General features: G+C 40.6%; 1 protein-coding gene and 1 long non-coding RNA gene across 9 annotated transcripts in view; one reads left to right on the forward strand and one right to left on the reverse strand.

The window, feature by feature from the left end:
- Positions 1-20,248, reverse strand: part of syne1a (spectrin repeat containing, nuclear envelope 1a) — a 117,763-nt gene that overhangs the window by 91,972 nt on the left and 5,543 nt on the right. For 6 of the 8 annotated variants that reach the window (XM_044048908.1, XM_044048906.1, XM_044048903.1 and 3 more), the window contains exons 1-10: positions 14,057-14,499; positions 10,852-10,913; positions 5,345-5,440; positions 4,593-4,676; positions 3,045-3,065; positions 2,767-2,859; positions 1,858-2,030; positions 1,521-1,717; positions 898-1,010; positions 294-329 (exon numbers count right to left, since the gene is read on the reverse strand). In XM_044048908.1, coding sequence (XP_043904843.1) covers positions 294-329; positions 898-1,010; positions 1,521-1,717; positions 1,858-2,030; positions 2,767-2,859; positions 3,045-3,065; positions 4,593-4,676; positions 5,345-5,440; positions 10,852-10,913; positions 14,057-14,201 — 1,020 coding nt within the window. In that variant the 5' untranslated portion in view covers positions 14,202-14,499. Of the gene's footprint in view, positions 1-293; positions 330-897; positions 1,011-1,520; positions 1,718-1,857; positions 2,031-2,766; positions 2,860-3,044; positions 3,066-4,592; positions 4,677-5,344; positions 5,441-10,851; positions 10,914-14,056; positions 14,500-20,248 lie in introns of those variants that run through there. The other 2 variants (XM_044048907.1, XM_044048904.1) reach the window with 2 other exon arrangements.
- LOC122783934 lies at positions 13,946-15,397 on the forward strand. The gene is made up of 2 exons (XR_006362116.1): positions 13,946-14,206; positions 14,663-15,397. It is a non-coding gene; the product is annotated as an uncharacterized LOC122783934 (long non-coding RNA).

A 20,248-nucleotide genomic window follows, 5' to 3' on the forward strand; every position in this document is an offset into this window, starting at 1 on the left:
ATAATTATAATATCACATCTTATTATGGGGGAATTCCTTTTGTTATCATGGTTTACGAACCCTGTGGCATCAGGTAAAACATATAAAGCCAGAGGCTCATGTTTTATCATGGAAAAAGTAAGTTTATACTGATCTGGACACAGTTTAGTAAACAGCCACACTGTAATCTAATAGAGGAGCCACAAATCAAATGTATATGGAGACCATGAATGCACATGTGTGCTAATTGCATTGGGTTGGGAGGAAATATGGAAAAGCTGCCCCCTGTGACCTTAAGTTACTAAATAACCTACCTCTAACATTTCCTCTATATCGCGAGGAGCAAGACGCTGTAGGGCAGAGGCCAGCAAAGCAACCACAGGAAAGCAGTCACCACACATGGACACCAGACAGAGAGAGAGAGAGAGTGAGAGAGAGAGAGAGAGAGAGAGAGAGAGAGAGAGAGATACAAGAAAAGACATGAAACAAGCAACGCTCTGCCAGGCCTGAAGTCACATGACAAGAGGAATTACTTGTTTGTTTTAACCTACTCTCAGGGCATTTTAGAAAGCATTTTGCAAAATTTCAATTAACGAAATTCACTTCTCTATAATTGTTCTGTCTTTTACTTTAATGGACCATGACGGAAGCCTCCCCGCCTTGCACTTGGGTAAGTTGAAGCAACCCACGGATAATTACTGGATAATGCCCACCATTACATGCTTCACTTTGAAACTAACTGATCGAAAAAAAAAAGGCAATTTTTATACTGTATGTTTATTTATAAGTATGTCACAGCTGTGGTCTGGCACACAAACTAACAATTTAAAAGAAAGACGAAACATTAAGGATGAAGAACGACAGAGGACAATGAATGATGTATCCAAATCTAGACAGACAAATAGACAGATAGATCACCTCATCTTGAGGATGTCCGTCTGAGTCGCTTTGCTTTCGGTCAGGATGATGCTTCAGGAACTGGGCCACATATGTCATAATGGATTTCTCATCAGGCTTGTCAACGTCAACATCTGAGCAGGGAACAAAATGAATGCAATCAAGTTGAGGCATGCGGATAACTCTTCAACGGTTTCAGAAAATAAAAACATGTTTGACGGACATATCTATTTATGAAAAGAACTTTCAAATTTTCAGATCGGTGTCCAGGTTTGATTAGGTGGTTTCACCATGCGGAATCTCATAGTCTAATGGACCTTAATTACACTGATGTCAAGCTTGATTTGTCAGAGTTCATTCTGAAGGACAGCCGTGAAGGAGCACAGATGGTGTTTGGCACTGACACCGAGGTGCACATTTGATGCTGCGATAGATATCCATTATTGTATTATTGCATTCCAAAAAACACACAAATCCTAAATCCTACACATTTATGTGGGGTAAATGCAAACGGGGTAAAAGATGAAGCAGTGCAGAATTTGTCAGTTCTTATCTGACCCAAGATTTGTTCAAATCAGTTTTTATCAACATAGTCAACAAAGACATCCTCTATGAAATGCTTCATGAATTGTTGATGGATTTACCTTCTGGGTCAAGAAGTTGTGGGATGCCTAACTCAGTCTCAGCCAATGAAAAGGCTTCCTGCAGATTTTCACGGTTGGGCCTGCCCAATACATGGTCCATGTCAACTAGATCGGGCCGGAGGGAATGGATAACTGCAAAGAATGCTAAACCTGTGCGCCAGCTGGGGCCAAAGTCTTTCACCTCGAGCCCAACACGTCTGGAGAAGACAAAAGATCACAAGGTTTACATTGACATCACTTGCAGTACTGGGGCTTTGAGAAAATTATTTTGATTCTAACATAGAGTGGTGATATATTAGAAATCTTTTAAACAGGGACATTTATACAGGCCACATACTTGGTGGCCGATTGCTGAACCCATCTCAATAAAGCCTTCCTGACTCCACCCTGAGGTGGGAGGAGTTTTCTTTTGACAGGTGGGCTGGTGGCCTCAGTGCTGCTGTTGGAGCTGTCCAGTGAGGAGGTGCTGCTTGCCTGGAGCGCCGGTAGGCTACTGGTTAGCTCTTCAATCTGTAGAAAACCAGCCAACACAGCTACTCTTTAAACCACACATTTACTGTGGAATCATTTCTATCCTTGAAACGTTTGCTACTACTTAAAATGGGCTTTATGAAAAATATGCAACTTGAGTTTAAAATGGGTACTGCCATCCAAGTCAACAATGTTGGAAAGCGGTTTTTGGCATCTGATACCTTTCATTGATACGTGGTGCCTAAAAAATAAATTAGTCATCATTTCAAATGCTTTACAGTGTGCTTTATGCATCGTGCCTTGAAGACCTTGGAAATAGAATACTTTATATTCAAGTTCGTGGCGCATTGGCCAACTGTACTGACTTCACCACACAATTACACTTTCACTTCACATAATATAGCCTTTGCTTAAAATATTGTTTTCTTCTATACATGTGATCTTGATGAAAGATTTATCAACCCTTCATAAAATCAGCCATGCGTAGAAAAATAATCAAAATATGTGCAATCACAAAGTGTATAATTTAACTTCAGCCTAGCCAGCTGAGCAGTTGCTAACAATTTATTTGTATGCATGAATGAAGATATTTGCAGTTTCTCAGTTAACAAATCAGAAAATCTATATTAATGTAAAATTTCTCCTTGTTTTGCATCATTGCTTATTTAAAAAGTAAGTAACACACTGTCATACATACATAACACACTGAATTAGATTTGTTGCACTTGACACTGTGTCTTTTATTTCAGTGTAAATTAACTGAGGGCAATGTTACCTGGAAGTAAAGGATTATGGTCCACATCAATCCCAGCACGATGGATGGTCGTCCATCGACAATGTCTGTGGAGTTGATGTTGACGAGCTTGATCTGTGTCAAAAACACAACATGCAGTATTTCAGTATCTCATAACAAGTCAAAAATAAGTCCAGATTCCAGTTTATTCAGTTTCACACAATGTCTACACAAAATGAACAATATATGGGTATAATCCAAAGTGCTACTATCTATAGGTCCTCTATAATATATAGTGCAGTAATATTATGAATACTGACCGGAGATCCTCTGTAGGCCGACTGGAGGGCACATAAGAAAAAAAAGAGAAGAAAGAGAGGGAGAAAGTGAGCCAGAGAGGAGGCATTTAGGAGTGCTCTGGGTGATTTTGATTGAAGGGATACGCCTCATTGACTATGAGATGGCAGATAGTGCAACATCTCAGAGGTAAGATAACTGGAGTGGTTCGCTGAGAGCAGCGATCTATCGCCACAACACAGGCAACAGGGATTATATCCTGCAGAGACGGACAGACAGAAGCTGGTACACGGGTTGGGGGGAGCTGCTATCCTGTGATATGATGAGGTATTCTATATTATCACAGGGGGTTGTTACTGAGGCGCTGCTGCACAACAGGTCATCACATGGTAATACATGTCACCCCACATATAGGTGAACAAGCATGGGAGGGGGGGGATTGAGGACAGGCTAGGGCGACGTGGGGAAGCATGGAATAGTGGCTGATACTTACACTTACAATATGAGGTTTCATATTAGAAAACGCAGCACGTTAACCAGGCAATTCAAGACAGAAATGTGAGGCTGGAATGGTTAATAGAGGCGTTATGAGCACATGCTCAGATGCTATCAGTTGATGTGTTTGAAGAGACATAAATAGATAGTAATCAAAGCATATTTTGTGAAGTTCACGTATGTGAGGATGGGGGACAGGGTTTCAGCAGTTTGCAAATATAATTTATGAAGTGGTAAACATCCTCATGCCTCGCATGTGATTTTTATCAAAATTCTTAAATGATACAAGAGATAAACATGCAGGTATAATGAGATTTGGCCTCTAAAGGGAGATTGTAAATATGTTTTAGAAATATTTACATACAAACACACATATGAAACAGCATAGGAGTGCACAATGATGTCTCATCTCCAGACTGCAGATTACTGGTGCAGGATTTACGGGTTTTAACCCATGTCACACTTGAGGAAGACAAATCAATGTCCCTGCAGACACCAGCTCATACTTATGGCTTTATTTATGTATATCCAAGGACAAGCCAGAAGACGCTTTTAAGACGTTTTTAAAATCGCACATAGAGGCATTTGATGCAGTTCGGTTATTTCAACCAAAAATGTCCCTGAGCAGTTTTTGGGATCTAATTTTGGTAAAAAGAGCTGTGTACCATGATGGTATTTTTACAAATAAGCAGATGGCACAAAGAAAACAAGAATATTCGAGAGCTGTTGGGTGATAAAATGACAGGAAAATATAGAGAGCAATGTTTAAAGTCCAGCAATTAATGATATAAGATATATAGGAAGTAAATTAAATGAATAGATGGCAGTTAGTTTCTCATTCTATCTCATGTATTTACTGAACAAAATCAGAGCATGCATAGTATTATGATAAAAAGAGGCATGCTGAAAGGTGGAGAGAGTGAGAGACGGGGAAGAGGGATAACAGGTTACAGAAGGTCAAGGTTTAACGTTTGCACCCACAAGGCAGCAGCTGAGCGGGGAGAGCAGCAACAGGGGTAAAACAAAGAAAAAGAAGAAGAAAAAAAAGAACATAAAGAGAAACCCTGAATTCTCACCTTTCTACCCTCAAGGAAGTTGAGTGCTGTACCGATGTTAGCGACCCAGTGGATCCTCTTTAGTTTCTTGCCTTGCTCACATGGCTGGAAGGCAAAACCGAGAACAATGGTGATGGAAAGCAAAGGGATTTAGGAGAGGCAAAACGTGTGTGGATGAAATAAAATAGCAGCATTATGAAGGGGATAATTCAAGATGTTGTTTCAGTATGAAATGTAACACATGTATGGAAATTAAGGGCCCACAAAGAACAGTAAAGGCACTATCAGAAAATACAAATAGGGACTCAAACCATGAAACAAAAATATAGATTTAGAAATAAAATGAGAAAGACAGCGATCCAATCAGACCTCTGCTTGACTATAAACGGGCAGATCAATAGGACGTAGAGAGCTTAGACCTTAGGCAATATCGGAAAGTAAAATCCTCGAGCTGTGTATGCCTTTGTCTGTTGTATGTGTGAACTCTGATCCGTCCTTGTTAATTTGCGCTTTCTGTTGCAGTTCAAACATCCTAATAAAAGCCGATCAATGTGCTTTTTCCATGTGATTTGGCACATTTCACATGCATTGCGTTAGGTTTGTCAAAAAAAAAAAGTATAAAGTGGCAGCATTTAGAGAAACAGACAAACACCAACACAGTTGCTTGTATTTGTCCGAGCTCAGTTGTGTTGTATCAATGCAACGTGAACAATATTTAGTCCAGAAAGACCATGGAATGTGAGAAGAAGAAAATACTAAAAAATGAGACTCACCAGTTTGTGTCCCGAGAGGATTTCAAGCAGGGCCAGTAGCATCACACCATCCTTGATGTCCTCAAACAGGTCTTTCACCACCAGAGGTGGGACATGCTGTGTTGAAAAAAATATATACCCATGTGCTTCATTTGCTTTTTTCCTGTTTCTGTTTCAAAGTAGGAATGGTTCGATACAACTATTTATTCGGATATACATTTTAACCATTAAGCCATTATCAACAAATGGCTGAAGCATTTATTTCAGGATTTTCATGAAGTTTGGGGTGTATTCAGTTTGATGTTTTTCTTTTTTCAGTATCCGATTCAGGTACTGTATTTTTTATCTAATTAAAATTCCAAAAAACAAACAAACAAAAAAAAAAAAACAACATTTAAGAATTGGCTTTTGACATTTAACAGTGGAGAAAATTTGAAACTGGTTACATAAATGTCCTGTTTACGTAAAAGTTCCACGCCATACTCTCACTTCTCCTGGAATGCAAAGCCCTGGGTTTTAAATCTTAATAGCTGTTGCAATGTATTTGAAACTATGTTGCAAGAGGTGTTTTTCCAACACGTGATCCTTCTCTAAGTGGCACAGAGGATAAATAAACCAGAGGACAATACATATATTACACTGTAAGAACTTAATTTCAACTTGTGAAACATCGAGGAAATCCTCATGAAACTAATTTGTTGAACCTCCAAAAGAGTTTGTCTGCGCAATGTACTACAGACAGAGTTATAGCCATAAGCTGAGGCTCAGCAGGTTCTGAATGGAGGCTTCAAATCCTAAAATATGCTGATGATTCAAACTGCATCCTTCGCTCTGACTTCATCCCTGACCTGACACAGACTCCCAGACTTTGGAAATCCACATATCTCTGTTTAGTCCTGACGCCACATCAAGGATTTCTCTTGAAGCACAGTCACATGCTGCGGCTGAGGAGAGGTTTAGAGAGGGAGGGGGCATTCATGAGCGAGCCATTCACAGGGAGATTAGCAGCAATAGAAGTGATGGAAAAAGAGACGAGACTGTGGTTGTGCGAGTGTGTGTGTGTGGCGCGAGAGAGAAATACACAACCCTCACCACAGTCGATAGGAGGGGTATAATTGAGTAGGAAGAGTGGCAGCGAGAAAGATGACAGCAGGCAGAGAGAGAGGGGACACTAACCTCTCTTCTTTCAAAATTAATTACCAAATACACTGGCTCTCCTCACTAATTCCTTGTGTAATGTCATTTCATGGCTTTAGATATCAGAATATTCAGAAAGCACTCATGGCCTTGTCATAAACTGACAGAGGAAACACTTACAAAGAACCCTTCAAAAGGATAAATTATACCACAAGCTAATTGAAGTTAAATTCACCTATTTGTTCATTATAATCCCAAAGCTAATGAGGAAATTTCTGACTAATTACAAAATAAGAAAGTAATATCCATTTCCCGCTACTTAACCACATGAGCTGCAAAAAAATAATAATAAATCAAAGGCTTAATGAGATGATTGCTGTTGAGTGTCAGGGTAATAATTGATTATGACTGTAAAGCAAAGGAGTTTGAGTATATTCTTGTGCTCTAATGTAGATTCTGAAAGATCAACATTAGGAACAACAGTGGGAGCGGTGAACATGAGGAGAAGACTGAAGGGTTTTCATTTTGATTTCAAATACATGTGCGTTAAATTAGCAGTCGATATTTGGCACCTATTTTCCCCAACATTTAAACGGCTAGAATTTAAGCATAATGCAGCAGCAAATAATGACACGACTCATGAAACTAATTTTATACTTACTGTGTATGATTGAAGGACCCTATTCTCACAGTGATATATTCTGAACGTTGTGCTGCCCACGCGATGTCACAATTTTGGGACATTTTGGGTTCCCGTTTTTCTCTCATTATATTGTGACTGAGAATAAATGCATGCAAACATCTCTGCTATCTACTAACAGTGGTTTGTTCCCTGTATTTTTGTGTAAGATACTGAACTACAAAAATATCGCCCTCAATGTATCATTGCTGAATGAGTGAATATGTGATAAAGACGTATATGGACACATGAATGTGTGTGCAGATGGGTGTATGTGACTGGCAGTGTAAAGCACTTTCAGTGGCCATTAAGACTACAGGTGATGGGGCCATAATTACTTGTTGCAGGGTAATCTATCCAGTGGTTGTTGAGATGCAGCCTGGAAAAATGTTAGTAGGCTATATGACAAACCATTGATGCAAATTAAAAATAACAGGAAATTGGGCAGGGAGTCATAAGCATAATTGGCACAGTGAGTACTGAAAATGAACATGCTAACAGCTCAGTGGGTGAAGATGCAAACTATCACCATTTTTGCCATTATTTGCTGGGTTAGGCTTCAGCATGTAGAACAATGTCATCCACTTCCTTCATCCTCTTTCCCCACCAAAAACAGGCGAAAGGCTAGCAGGAAAGTAAACACTAAGAGAGGAGTGGGGAGTTTCACTTAAATGCTGCTGTAATCTCTAAGAACACATGGTTCAACGATTACAGCTCCAAAGCTGATTGCCTGGAAAAAAACGGCTGAGAGACGATGAGACCACTGCCGTTCAAACTGGCCACTTCATAATTAAGCTTTAACTTAAAATCCTTTCTCAGAAAGGATTTGTCAAAATTGAAACTTGGGCTCAGTTTGCTGTAAACCCCCCCGCTCCCCAATCTGTCCCCCTCCACGCTTCAAACTTGAAAGCCGGATTTTTACTTTAAAACCAAAAATGGGCAAAATGAAGAGGCAACCAATACTGTAACAAGATATACACATGGAATTGGCACATAAATCTTGAAATTTAAATGAAAGAGAAAAGTTGCACCCTGCTGCTCTCCTACAGTTATTACCTTTGGTTTATACTGTAACTGGTGACTTAATCTGGTGAACTTCTCAGGGGTAATGAGAACCATTAATCTTCTGTATAAATTACTAGCTTCAATACATCCCCTCGCATAGAAACTACTTTACAGGGCTCATACGACTTCTTTTGTTATACCTGTAGAGTAGAAAAGTGAGGGGGAGGGGAGAGATAGAGAAAGGAATCCTTTTTGCCATGTCTCAACTCACCTAACGATTAATCACATACCTTTAGGCACTGTATTAAAGACCTGTGATAACTGGAGTGGCCTAATCATCTGCATAGCCAAGGGCATGATCCATCCCTCAGAGAGCAAAGCCAAACCAACTGTTAAAGCCTCTTCCCACTCTCTATCCTTCTGTCTGCCTCACTCTCACAGTTTTTCTCTGCCTTACGAGTATCTTTATATAGTACATTTTAGAGTTTCAATGTGAGACAACCACAAGATGCAATTTTATCCATATCAGCCTGGAGGAGGACATCATCAAGAAATGCATGGTGTTATTACCACCGATCCTCCGCATCAGCTGATGTGACTTTTGCCCCCTGCTCATCAAAAGGCTCTCTGCCATGACTACTTAGACATTTTTGAAGACAGATATGGGCCAATCGGTGTCACTATGGCAACATCAGGCATCAGGTGAAGCAGTTTCATGATGGGCAATGAGGAGGAGGAGGAAAGCAACTAATTTGATCAACTAGGTAGAGGGAGAAGCACGGGGCATAAACATGGTTATCTTTTCTGAGGGAAGTGTGATGGTATCGCTAATCTATTGATTAGTTGAACTGGTTAATTAAAGGGAACTTAAATGGAACTGGAATTACATTTGCAAGATAACTATAAACCATTTTCATTCGTGTTGTTCCACCAAATTCTCTTAGCAGAATATTAAGGCATATGGGCAATGTGAATTTTCCTAATTTCTTTTTGTTTAGTTTTTGTTTTGTTTTTTTGGAAAGTTTGATGAGGAGATTGATCATAATCTTCCATCTGCATTTAGCTGAACTTTGCATAAACAAAAAAACAGGAAAAAACACAAGTCTAAATATAAGAAAATACATTACTTCACACATCTAAATATTGATCCAGTTCTGCACAAGAGCTAACAAAAAACTGTTTAAAACATTTTCATTCAGATCTTTGTCAATTCCTCTTTGGTGTCCTCTAAATTCTCATCTCCACTGTGTCAGAACACCTTAATAAATAAACTATGTTCTCATCCTATATGTTAAAGATTCATGGCATTTAAATATTTGGCAATGTGTTATTTTCTGCTGGCATGGCTATGAGACATCATATTTAACGTTACGTCAAGGTTTATTCCCCTCGGAGTCCTTTTCAAATGAATTTTCTGCTCCATGTCACTGCGGTTCAAGGCCTCCACAGCTGTCACACTCAAATAGGACCTTGAGAGAGCGTCACAGATTGAAATAACACTTAATTGTGTCACACCGTGCCACATTTGCCTTGTCCATCCATTCCTGACACACCATTCAGACAGTAATTGTTTAAATCGAGGAACCTAATGCAGAAAAATACAATAATTACACACATACGGCAGCCCACTCAGTAGCGGCTGCGTCAAGTCTAATTGGTTAGTATAAGAAACTGATATACTGTTGTCCAAGCACTTTGGGGAGGAAAATGAGGGGCAGACTTTGACTAAAAACCGTTATCCCGAGCAATCTAAATGGGCTCACACCGAGATAGAGGGCTTACAGGTTACAAAGACTTAAATTACTGACAACAGCTTGCAGGGGGAAAAAACTACACTGTATTAAATGCTGCAATGTGAACGAGATAATTAGAGAGGTAGTAAATCCTTGCTACAAGCTATTTGAGATTGGACGAATAAAGAAGAAATATGAAAGGCATGCGAGTAACACTACATCCACACTAATCCGTTTTTGTTTAAACATACATCAATTCTGTTGCAAATGCACCTGTCGTTCCACACAATGACAGTGTATTAGAGACCTAAAAATGGAGTTAAAAATGCTACCCCTGTGCTGCATTTTAGTATGGACAGGGCAAAAACTGGTATGCTCTCATCAGCCAAAGCATCCCCTACGTTGATTTTTGTCACATTCACGTCACATGACTCCACCCTAAAAGGAAACAAGTGGCCCTTAACTACCAGTGTAGAATTTAACATGGAAAATTCCAACGATGTCTTGTGTAGTGATTGAATTCACACGACTCCCAGTCTTCATGTGTTTTGTTCACTTTGTATAACAGTGTGATTTTATCACAGCGAACAAACAATTATCCTTTCCCACTGTGTGTGTTGGTGTTTGCATTCCTGACTCCTGATCAACTAACAAGGTGTTACAGATACATTTACATTGCAACCGGTTCACTTAACAATGTGTTTTTGCATTTCTTTGTGTGGAACGAGTTATTAAAAAAAGAAGGAAAAATCTCAGTTTATAAAAATACCTGCCTACGTGCAGACTAGGCATAAGATTTGATGTGTGTGCGTGTGCATGGCTTTGGCTGTCTCATGACCAGCTCCACAGTGTGTTTTAGAAATGGAGCAAATGTCACGGCGAGCAACGTGGAAGGAGGGGATGTTTTAATCCTCAAATAGGAGCACTAGTGTCTATTTAGAGAAACAATAACAGTACAAACAATACTCTCTTACCTTTGCCAAGTGGGAATTGATCCATTTCGTGAATGTCCTTTTCTGCACTGCCTCCTGCTCATCTGTGAATCAGAGCCCAGAGCATCACTATCAGTCACGTGCAATGATAAACAAAGGGGATTAAAACACTTTGTCTATTGTTTTGATCGTCAATGTGGTTTGCAGATTCAAATTAACTTTGATATTATTACTGTTTGCTGTCAAAAAAAACAACCCAAACTATCTGATGTGGTAAGAGAAGGCATTTGACATTTTAAGATGACATTTTCAATAGCTGGACTGTTATAAGTGTGGACAGACAACCTGCTCTAAAAATGCCCTTTAGATGATAGAAGGGCAGTAGCTTTTCCCATACGATGACAGGTGTGTCTGCAATGATCTACATAAGGATTTTTCATTCATTTCTGCAGAGGAAGCACATGATCTGTTGCTACAACAGTGTTGGCGGCTACAGCAATAAAGCCCATTTAATCAACACACAATCAATAGAGCAGATATCTGCTGACGACATGTACCCTAAAAAGCCACTTCCCTTAAATGAGAAAAAGACATAAATCAAGCCTTGTTGTCTCTCACGAGTGCAGATATTGTATTAGAATAATAATGGTCATTTTTTTTATTCAGGCTTTTTAGCGCAAAAGGAGAGGAGGAGAGTCTGAGAAAAAGCCTGTTGTTCTCAACACATCACTGGCAGGTGGGCGGATCTTTTTATTCCCTTTCGCTGTTGTGAAAATGTTTGATTGATCCAGCACACTTCAAAATGTGTTTAATGGCTGTGCATGTCATTTTGCCGTTGTTGTTTTTTTTTTTGTTTTTAGACCAAAGCCAATAACATCCACAATCGCATATTGTGATACAAATGAGGGAATATAAAACTCAGATAAAACCCATTGTGTCTGCTGCCTGTTGAGCCCAATGTGCCCAATGTAATTTTAGACAAGCAATATAAAAATGCAATGAAAAAACACTGTTCAGTATGATAATATTACAAGCACATGAGATTTCAGAGGAAATAACAAGGTATGAACCAAATCGTTGCTCAAAAAGTGAAAATTTGAACCAAACCAAAACCATATATTTTGTTAAGTGTTACATACCAAGGACTAACTAATTCATTCTCGTAGTTGTAGTACCAGCAGTATTATTATAAGTACAATTGGTAGCAGTAGTAGTAGGGCTTATTTATGCTGTTTATGCTTGTTTATGCTGTTTGCATCTGTGCAAACAGCATAAACAAGGTCAAACAGTTACAGAATGGACTCGGATAGAAGCAAAGTGCTTGAATATGCTGTTTTTTTATTATCCCCCAAATACACAACACTTATGAGGAAGATAACAAACAAGGAAAAAAAACATGCATATCCATACACTGTATATGCACATATAATTTAAATTCACTTGTTTATCACAAAAAATCAAAATGGAAATGGGCTTATAGCCTGAGGGTTGCAGGTTCGAATCCCACAACAGGTCAAGGGCTGAGCTGCCCCAGAGCAAGGTCCCTAACCGCCCATTGCTCCCCAGCACAGATGTGCTCCTGCACCAAGTTTGTGTTACCTACGTTTTAAACAAAAGCATATTTGCACCATTCCATAATGTAATTTAAAAAATAGCAATACATTTTGGTTTTACGCCCTTTTTGGCTTCATATTTGCAATCATATTTGCTTTCCTGTTTTGTGAAGAACTTTTGCAAACTATTGGTTTTGTATTTTATAATAAACCAAATGTATTTGTAATAAATCGTTGAAGCCACTGAAACGGAGATATCCTGCGATAACATGATAAACAGATGTGCAGTCAATCTGGGACTCATGAGGAGACTATCAATTGTCACGTGACTGACAGTGACAATGCTTATTTTCAGTACCATCTGTGACACAAAGCAATATCCTTTAGATAAGCACGTTATCAGCGGGAGAGGACGTCTGACAGGGTGCTTTCCTCTACCTCATAAAAAATGCTGACGCTTTGATTACACTGAAGTTGGTTAGTGTGTCACTGGGTATTGTGGGCACATATGAGCAGTAAAGTGTATCTGCAAATGTGGGATTGGTACAGGGGTCGTTCATACATAATGCAGATACTTTCACACATAGTCCGTTCTGTGAATTAATCTTACAATTGGGTCCTGGAATGATCAATTATTGATGGGCAGTGATATTGGATCAGAATGAGAAAAGCCTCTCAAAATCCTATAGCAGGAACATGTGACAGAGAACATGTCTGCACGTACGTGGTGCCAGCCTCTCAGTCTCAGGGACGAGGTGACTTTGAACTGTGCGCACACACACACATGCACACACACACACACTCAGCAACACTTCTCCACACACACACACACACACAAATACTCACATTCTTTCAATATCACAAAGAGAATCAGTCGTCCTCAGCAGCCAAGTATCGCAGCAGCGCTTTAACACACTTGATTACCTCTCGACTAGTGTTGCCTGCATCATCATTAGTTTTATCCGCAGCCCCTGGATTTTCTCACTCTGACCACCCACAAATGACCTGAATGAAATGCAGTTCAAATGTGGTTCTCTGTCTCAGAGAAGGGTGTACATGCCCAAACAAGCTGTAAAAAACAAGCATCCAAACACATTCTAGGATTTTACTCAACCCCCCAGGATTTTTGAGATAAGTGACAAGAAACTGACAAAAGATTGTGTTAATGAGTCTCACCGAATCTAATCTATCAAACAGTGAGACACTCAGAGAAGCAGGCAGACAGAATGTTGAAGGCATTGTTTCGAGATACTGATGAGCTGACAGGCACGCAGCTACAGGGTCAGACAGAGGGATAAGAAATCAAACAGTTTGACATCTGCCCACTGTGCTGTGACACAGTGAGCTGCTACTTCTCTTTGGGATATGCCTCCTTCACCTGCTGTACTCTCAGATCTCAGCAACCGCAGAACACACATACAAACAGAAAGACCCATACTCTGCCAAGGTAGAAACGCCCCCCTTTAAATGGTGGCCCATTTTGCTTAAAATTCACCACACCCACAAAAAAAAAATCTGCTCCACAGGGAAACTGAACTGCAAAATGCACACACTCCCATACAGTAGGCACGTACAGTCCATACTGCAGTGCCACGCTAAATCACACACACCCACAGCAAGCATGACCATACAGAGTGTACTTTCCTTCTTTTTCTCACACTCTCAGAGACATGCAAACACAGTGTGCCACTCACCGCGGAGGTAGTGGAAGAAGCCTGTCACCAGGTTGAGGGATGTGTTCTTTTTTGGGGAGGCTTCGCCCCCTGCTCGCCGTGCCATCTTGTACGCGACACTACGCCTCTGTTCCCGCCTGTTTTCATTAGGATGCTGAGAAGACATCCACGGTAACTTCCAGGAGAAGCCTCACTTGCCCTTGCTCCTGCCCTTGCTGCCTCCCCCCCTCTTTTTGGGAGCTTGTCTTTAAAGGACTCCCCAGAGCCCTGGACCTCCCAGATGACAGCGATGGAACTGTTGCTCGGAGATGAAGCAGGCAAGAGGGTTTCTCCCTCTGGTTCTCCTCTCCTCTTGTACTTCTTGGTGTCCTCTGTCCTGTCCTGCAGTACCAGGCTGCAGACTCAGCCAGAGTCTGTGTTTTTCCTGCCTGTTAAGCAGCTTGGGAGTGTGTGTGTGTGTATGTGTGATGCAAAGACTGTGTGTGCATGTGTGTGTGAGAGAGACAGCAGTGCAGTGCCGGCTTGCCTCAGCATCAATCTTACTTGCCTCGTCCCTTACAACCTCTCTCTCTCTCTCTCTCTCTCTCCATCTCTCTCCCTCTCTCTCACAAACACCCTCTACCTCAGTCTCTCTCTCTCTCTCTCTCTCTCCTAATTTCTCACTATAGGCTGCGGGAACAATCCACTTCCCTCCAATGGCCAGCCAATCAGAGTTGTGGGAATGTATGATGTCACAGCAGCCCTGTCCTGATGTGGAGAAGGAGAACTAAGTGGTGGTAGGTGGGGACCGTTTAGCACGTATGGAGAGAAGGACGTGGAAGCGCTGCTCTGACGGCATCATGCGCACACAGACTTACACACTCAAACACAACATCAGGATCATCAGACGTGCAGGAATCCCCTATGCGTTGCTGACATTCATGACATGCAGGGCTCTGAGGCTTGCAGCTTTCTGCTTCACAGAGCCTGCAGGGGAGCAGAATACCACTGGCAGTCGTTCCTGTCTGATCTGTTACTGTACTCTCTTCAGAGCAGACACTTTCATCTCAGTCAGTCGTGTACAGAACATGTGTCTGTTTGTCTCCTACGGGGGAAGGAGGAATGTTTTGAGTATACAGTGGAGGAGCACACATTTTCTTGGATGTAAAACAGCACGTAATATACACAATATATTATGCAGCAAGATCAGAGTTTTAAGTGTAAGGAAGTACAAAACAAAGAAAACAATGTTAACTATGGTAAATTAAAAATAAACAAATGCAATATAACTGTGTGCAATATACTTCAAATAATTCTGCAGATTGCAAGTGTATTTTGTGTTATGGTTTTTGAGAATATTTAAATTAAAACACTTTTATGGAGTGTCCAGCTTTCTTTGTTTCCTTATTACTTTTTCTGCTTACTACCACTCTCTTATACTGCTGACTCAAGAAGCTTGCACAAAAAAATCCTAAGCACCCGTAAAGTAACTGAGCGTGTACAAATGGCAAAGAATACCCTGAATATTGAAGCATGAAATCCGATCATACAATCTGTATTGCTGTGGATGGAAAAAGGTGCTAATACTCATAAAACTTTATTAGCACACCAGATGGAAACAAACCCCAAAAGACAAGGACACTATTCTTTGTCCAAATACTGTGAAGCCAGCATTTAAAGACTCTCTCCAAATGTAAAAAAAAAACATCTAGAAAAACCTGAGTAACAGTGCCAAAAATGTACACAATCCATTTACAACTGCAGCAAAATTATACAAGGACATGCTACATTTTCAATATTTTGACTACTTCTTTTCACTGTCTAGTCTAGTCTGACTGACCCCTGTTTGCATTTCAACTGCCCATTTTCCTCATATTTAGGCATACAGGCAGTAGGATGTCTGAAAATATTTAAAGCACTGGGCTTTTCCTTTAAGCCATAATCAGAGAATTTCTTGGAAAGCAATATTCATGCGGAATAGCATGATAAGTCTTATATCAGCCTTAAAGATGAAAGGGCCATTCATCATTTGTGTGATTTTCTCTTTTGTTCTTTTGGGTTCCCCCCATAAGGGATTTTAATTATGAAAGTCATCAATAACCAATGGCAGCTGTCATCCACTATCTGTCTGCTGATAATCACAGTGCTGGTGACACTCCTCCCTTCAGCAGTCCTGAGAGTGGCCACTTTGGTGCCTTCATGAGCCTTTTCCACAGTTCTGTCTTTGAAACGAATATCTGTCAGCGTCCATTTTTACATTTCTACATATACGCAAAGGTTTCTGTGACTGTGCCTGTGTGTGTGTGCGCGTGTGTATCACAGATGGGCTGCAAGCACGAGTTAAAAGAAATATTCATGCAGTACTGTTTCGTATTTACATATACATTGCCTCACTTCACTGCCTTACTTTAGACAGCGGTGCAAAGCAGAATCCAGTGAGATATTCACATTGCACAAACTGAATAATATTATCGTAAGAAAATAATTCCCCTTTGGCATGTACAGCACGAGAGCCACAAAAACCAGCACGTATTGTTCTTCATAGGCTGCCGTTTGCAACTACTCAGCTCATATGCTGTCAGTGACGGCTCCACTTCGGTTCAAAGTGTGAAGGAACTATCCAAGGTGCTGAACCTGTCAACAAGAATCCTAACACTCTGTCAGTGATTCTTATGTAATATAGTAAATTAATAATGAAGCAACAGAAAACACAGACCAATTACAGTAGTCATGGATGGTGAAAGTGGTCAATTAAAACACAGGATTTCTTTCCTCGTACACTTCAGGTAACTCTTCCAGCCGTACAGTAGAGCGCAAAGAATAAGGCTGACATTCCCTGGAGAGCTAAACTGTTTAGAAAAATAACCCGGGGACAAAATCAAAACAAGATGGTGAGGATTCCTGGGACTGATTAGTCTTCACCATGGGAGATGAAAGAAATGGAAGGTGAGCAGGTGCATATATACACACAAACACACACACAACACATTGACACTGAACACAGTAAGCTGAAAGGAGACAATCGTTTTCACATTCACTGTTTGTGCTAGAAAAAGCCGACAGACTCCTTAGGGCTGCAGACCTCATGAGTGTTCCAGTCTATCCAAGAGGAGGGGGTAGGAGGCTGTAGAGGGTTAAAACAGACTGAACCTCAGCTGGTATGGATCCCGAATGTAGCCCCTGGCAGCCCTACAAACCCCTGATCCCTCTCCGAGGTTGTAGAGGTTGTGGAGGTTGGATGTGGGTCAGTGCCTGACGTTCACACAGGTATGGCTGTGGGGTGCGAGGCCTCGCGAGGAGAGACGGAACAGCCTCTTTTCAGTCATTACAGGAAAAACAAACAGCCTCATGCAGGGTGGAAAAACACTGCTTCTGCTCGTATCATAATCTATTCACCCTAAGGATATTTGGGTTTTCTTTCTGAGCAGCCAAGACCTCTTACTTAGTCTAATAAGAGGAGTGTAGAGACACAGCGCCACCTAGTGGATAAGAAAAGCTTTGAGTATGTAAAGTTCACCTTGTGTCTGTCTGATCTGAGACGATACTGAAGGCGGTGAAGTCTAGATGAGAGCAGACGAGACAAGGGAAGGCAAGACGGAACATATGAGGAGAGTAAAAATGAAAAAGCTCAGCATAAGCTCTGCTTCTCAAATTGCTGATGACCCTGTTCTGCACTTGAGCATCTCTGCTCTCTCTTAATCTATTAATGACTCACAAGCCCTTATTATGCTCACCGAGATATGAGCAGGCACTCCTCCCACAAACTGTACAAGGTTACACACTCAGCTGTCAAGTATTAATTCAGTAATGCATTAATTCAATTATACCATCTTAATATTATTCAAGCCGGTGGATATTTAAATGCAAAGAACTGTATCGTACCATGCTGGTATAAGACTGCAATATGGGAAAACATTTTTTAGGGTTTCTCTAACCATAATGCATTTTGCTCTGCAGGACAACATTAATGGAACATGCCTGTTATAGCTATCATGAACTAAATGGATGGCTTTTTTGTGTGCTTCAGATGCACTGTGTAATGCTCTCTCACACATCCACTGACACACAAAAGGATTTGGGACAGATTTGTGTGGGTTTTCTGCCCATTTACTTTTCCCCAAAAAGCTTCCTTATCCACTTCCTAATTCCAGCTTTTCCCTTTCACCCCAAACAATTCCTAATTAAAAAAAAACCTTCTCTGCACTTTCACCGGAGCACTTTAGCCCTCAGCATGCTCTTAGAAAAAAAACATCCTCTACAGTACCCTCAACATCTCCACTCAAACCTCACATTGCCATTCAACCTCTCACCATTTGTGAGCCCAATTCATTTACAGCACATTTTTTACCAGTCTCACCATAAGTGCCGAGACGGAAGTCCAAATGCCAGCCAATTAGCATAGCTAATTACATTTCAGTAATAATGACACCACATTAAAGAGAGTAAGAAGGAGGGAACAAGTCAAAGTGATTATCAAAACAACCCGTTTCCTCTTTCAAGCACCATCACACCCTTTTCAGCAGCAGATGTGCAGAGACGGCACTGTGTCGTTGACATAAATGTCCAAATATGCAGCGAACAGTGTTCATTCAAGCCGGGCTACTGATATAAATCTCAACACCTGCAGTACTAACACACTCATAAAAAGCAACGAGGCAGAGGAGAATGCAAGAGAGTTGAAGTGAAAAATGTTGAAATATTAGGTTTTTCTTCTGAAACAAAGGAAGAAAATTTGAATTTTATTCTTAGCTTTTCCGACAGAGATGCATGCACTCAAATACAGACTCGTGGCAAACCAGTGAAACACTGAAATACACTGGATTAGAGCCACAATTTCTATCATGGGAAATATATTCAGCCAAATCAAACAAAATTGACACCACATGCAAACAGACTGAATATGATAGAGCTAATATAAAGTGTCTATTTCACTGGTGACAATGTAGGTCATATTAAAAACACAGCTCAGTGCCACAAAAAAAACACCTATTAAAAAGACTCAATTTTGGCTTTGACAAGATATTTTCAGCTTTCCAACGCAGCGCTCCCTATGCATAAGTATGTGTGTGTGTGTGTGTGTGTATTTGTTACTTCTTTAGGATCTTTTCTGGCATTAACACTGACCTTGTCAGGACCAGTAGACCAAAACTGAGTCCTAATGAGACAGAACTCCATTTCTGAGAAACTGGTTAAGTTTAGAGCAAAGATTTAAATTGTGGTTAGGTTAAGATTGGGGTTAGGTATTAACTGGTTATGGATGCAGTTAGGGATAAGGCTTTGTTTAGGCTGTCCATATGAGAGGAAGTCAGTGCAGAGTCCTCAGAAGAACAGCTGTGCAAACCTATCCGTGTGTGTGTGGGTGTGGGTGTGTCCATCCATGCAGTGCTTTATGTGTGAGTGGGAGTGCAGGAGTGGGTCAGACAGTCTAAGCTCTTTATCCAGGTTCAGTGGCCCGCCACACATTTCAGAGACAAGAAAAGCGAAAGCTCTGGCGTCAGCACACTAAATAAATCACAGTGGCCCAAGCAGTAAATTCAGTTATAAGTCTCATCTTTGCTTGTGAAATAAAAACGTAGCCTGGAACGGAGCCAGAATCATCTACAAAACAGTGTCCCATACAAGCACTTAAGTGAATTCATGGTTATCTGGCTGCCATCTTCATAAATATGAATCTGAGTAGTTTGCCTTATTGTTATAAACTGCACCGTTAATAAAGCTATTCTGTAAAAACATTGTTAATTGTCCCATTAAATTTCCTCTATATGATGATGGATAATGCTTGCTCGTTCTTCCGTGAACATTCTTGGGTTATTAAAAACACAGGGGTTTGTTTTGTCAGGTGGCAGGTTGTGTTTGTGTCTGGAGCAAGAAGCCCCACAGTGAGACGTCACAACAGGATATTTCTTTGATACAGCATTTCCATGGATTTAGATTTTTCAGCGAAGTAAACGATGGATTCCCTGTCTCTAGAAATATCCAGGAGGGGTTAACAATGGCGCTAGATGAGTAAACAGCTGAGAAAGAAAGGTTTTTTGTTTTGTTTTCGACAGTTATGTACAAGATGTGTTTGCTTCAAGTGGAAAATGGTCATGACATCACCCACAAGAATCCAAACTACCGTTTAGATTTAGTGTTTGGCAAGCATCATGTTTAGATTTTGAAATTTTAAAATGATCACCTACAACAGACACCTATTGGAAAATACCAGCTGTCAATCACACTGGTGTCCACTTA

This window comes from Solea senegalensis, linkage group LG17 (genome assembly GCF_019176455.1).
Source record: "Solea senegalensis isolate Sse05_10M linkage group LG17, IFAPA_SoseM_1, whole genome shotgun sequence".
Lineage (NCBI taxonomy): Eukaryota > Metazoa > Chordata > Actinopteri > Pleuronectiformes > Soleidae > Solea > Solea senegalensis.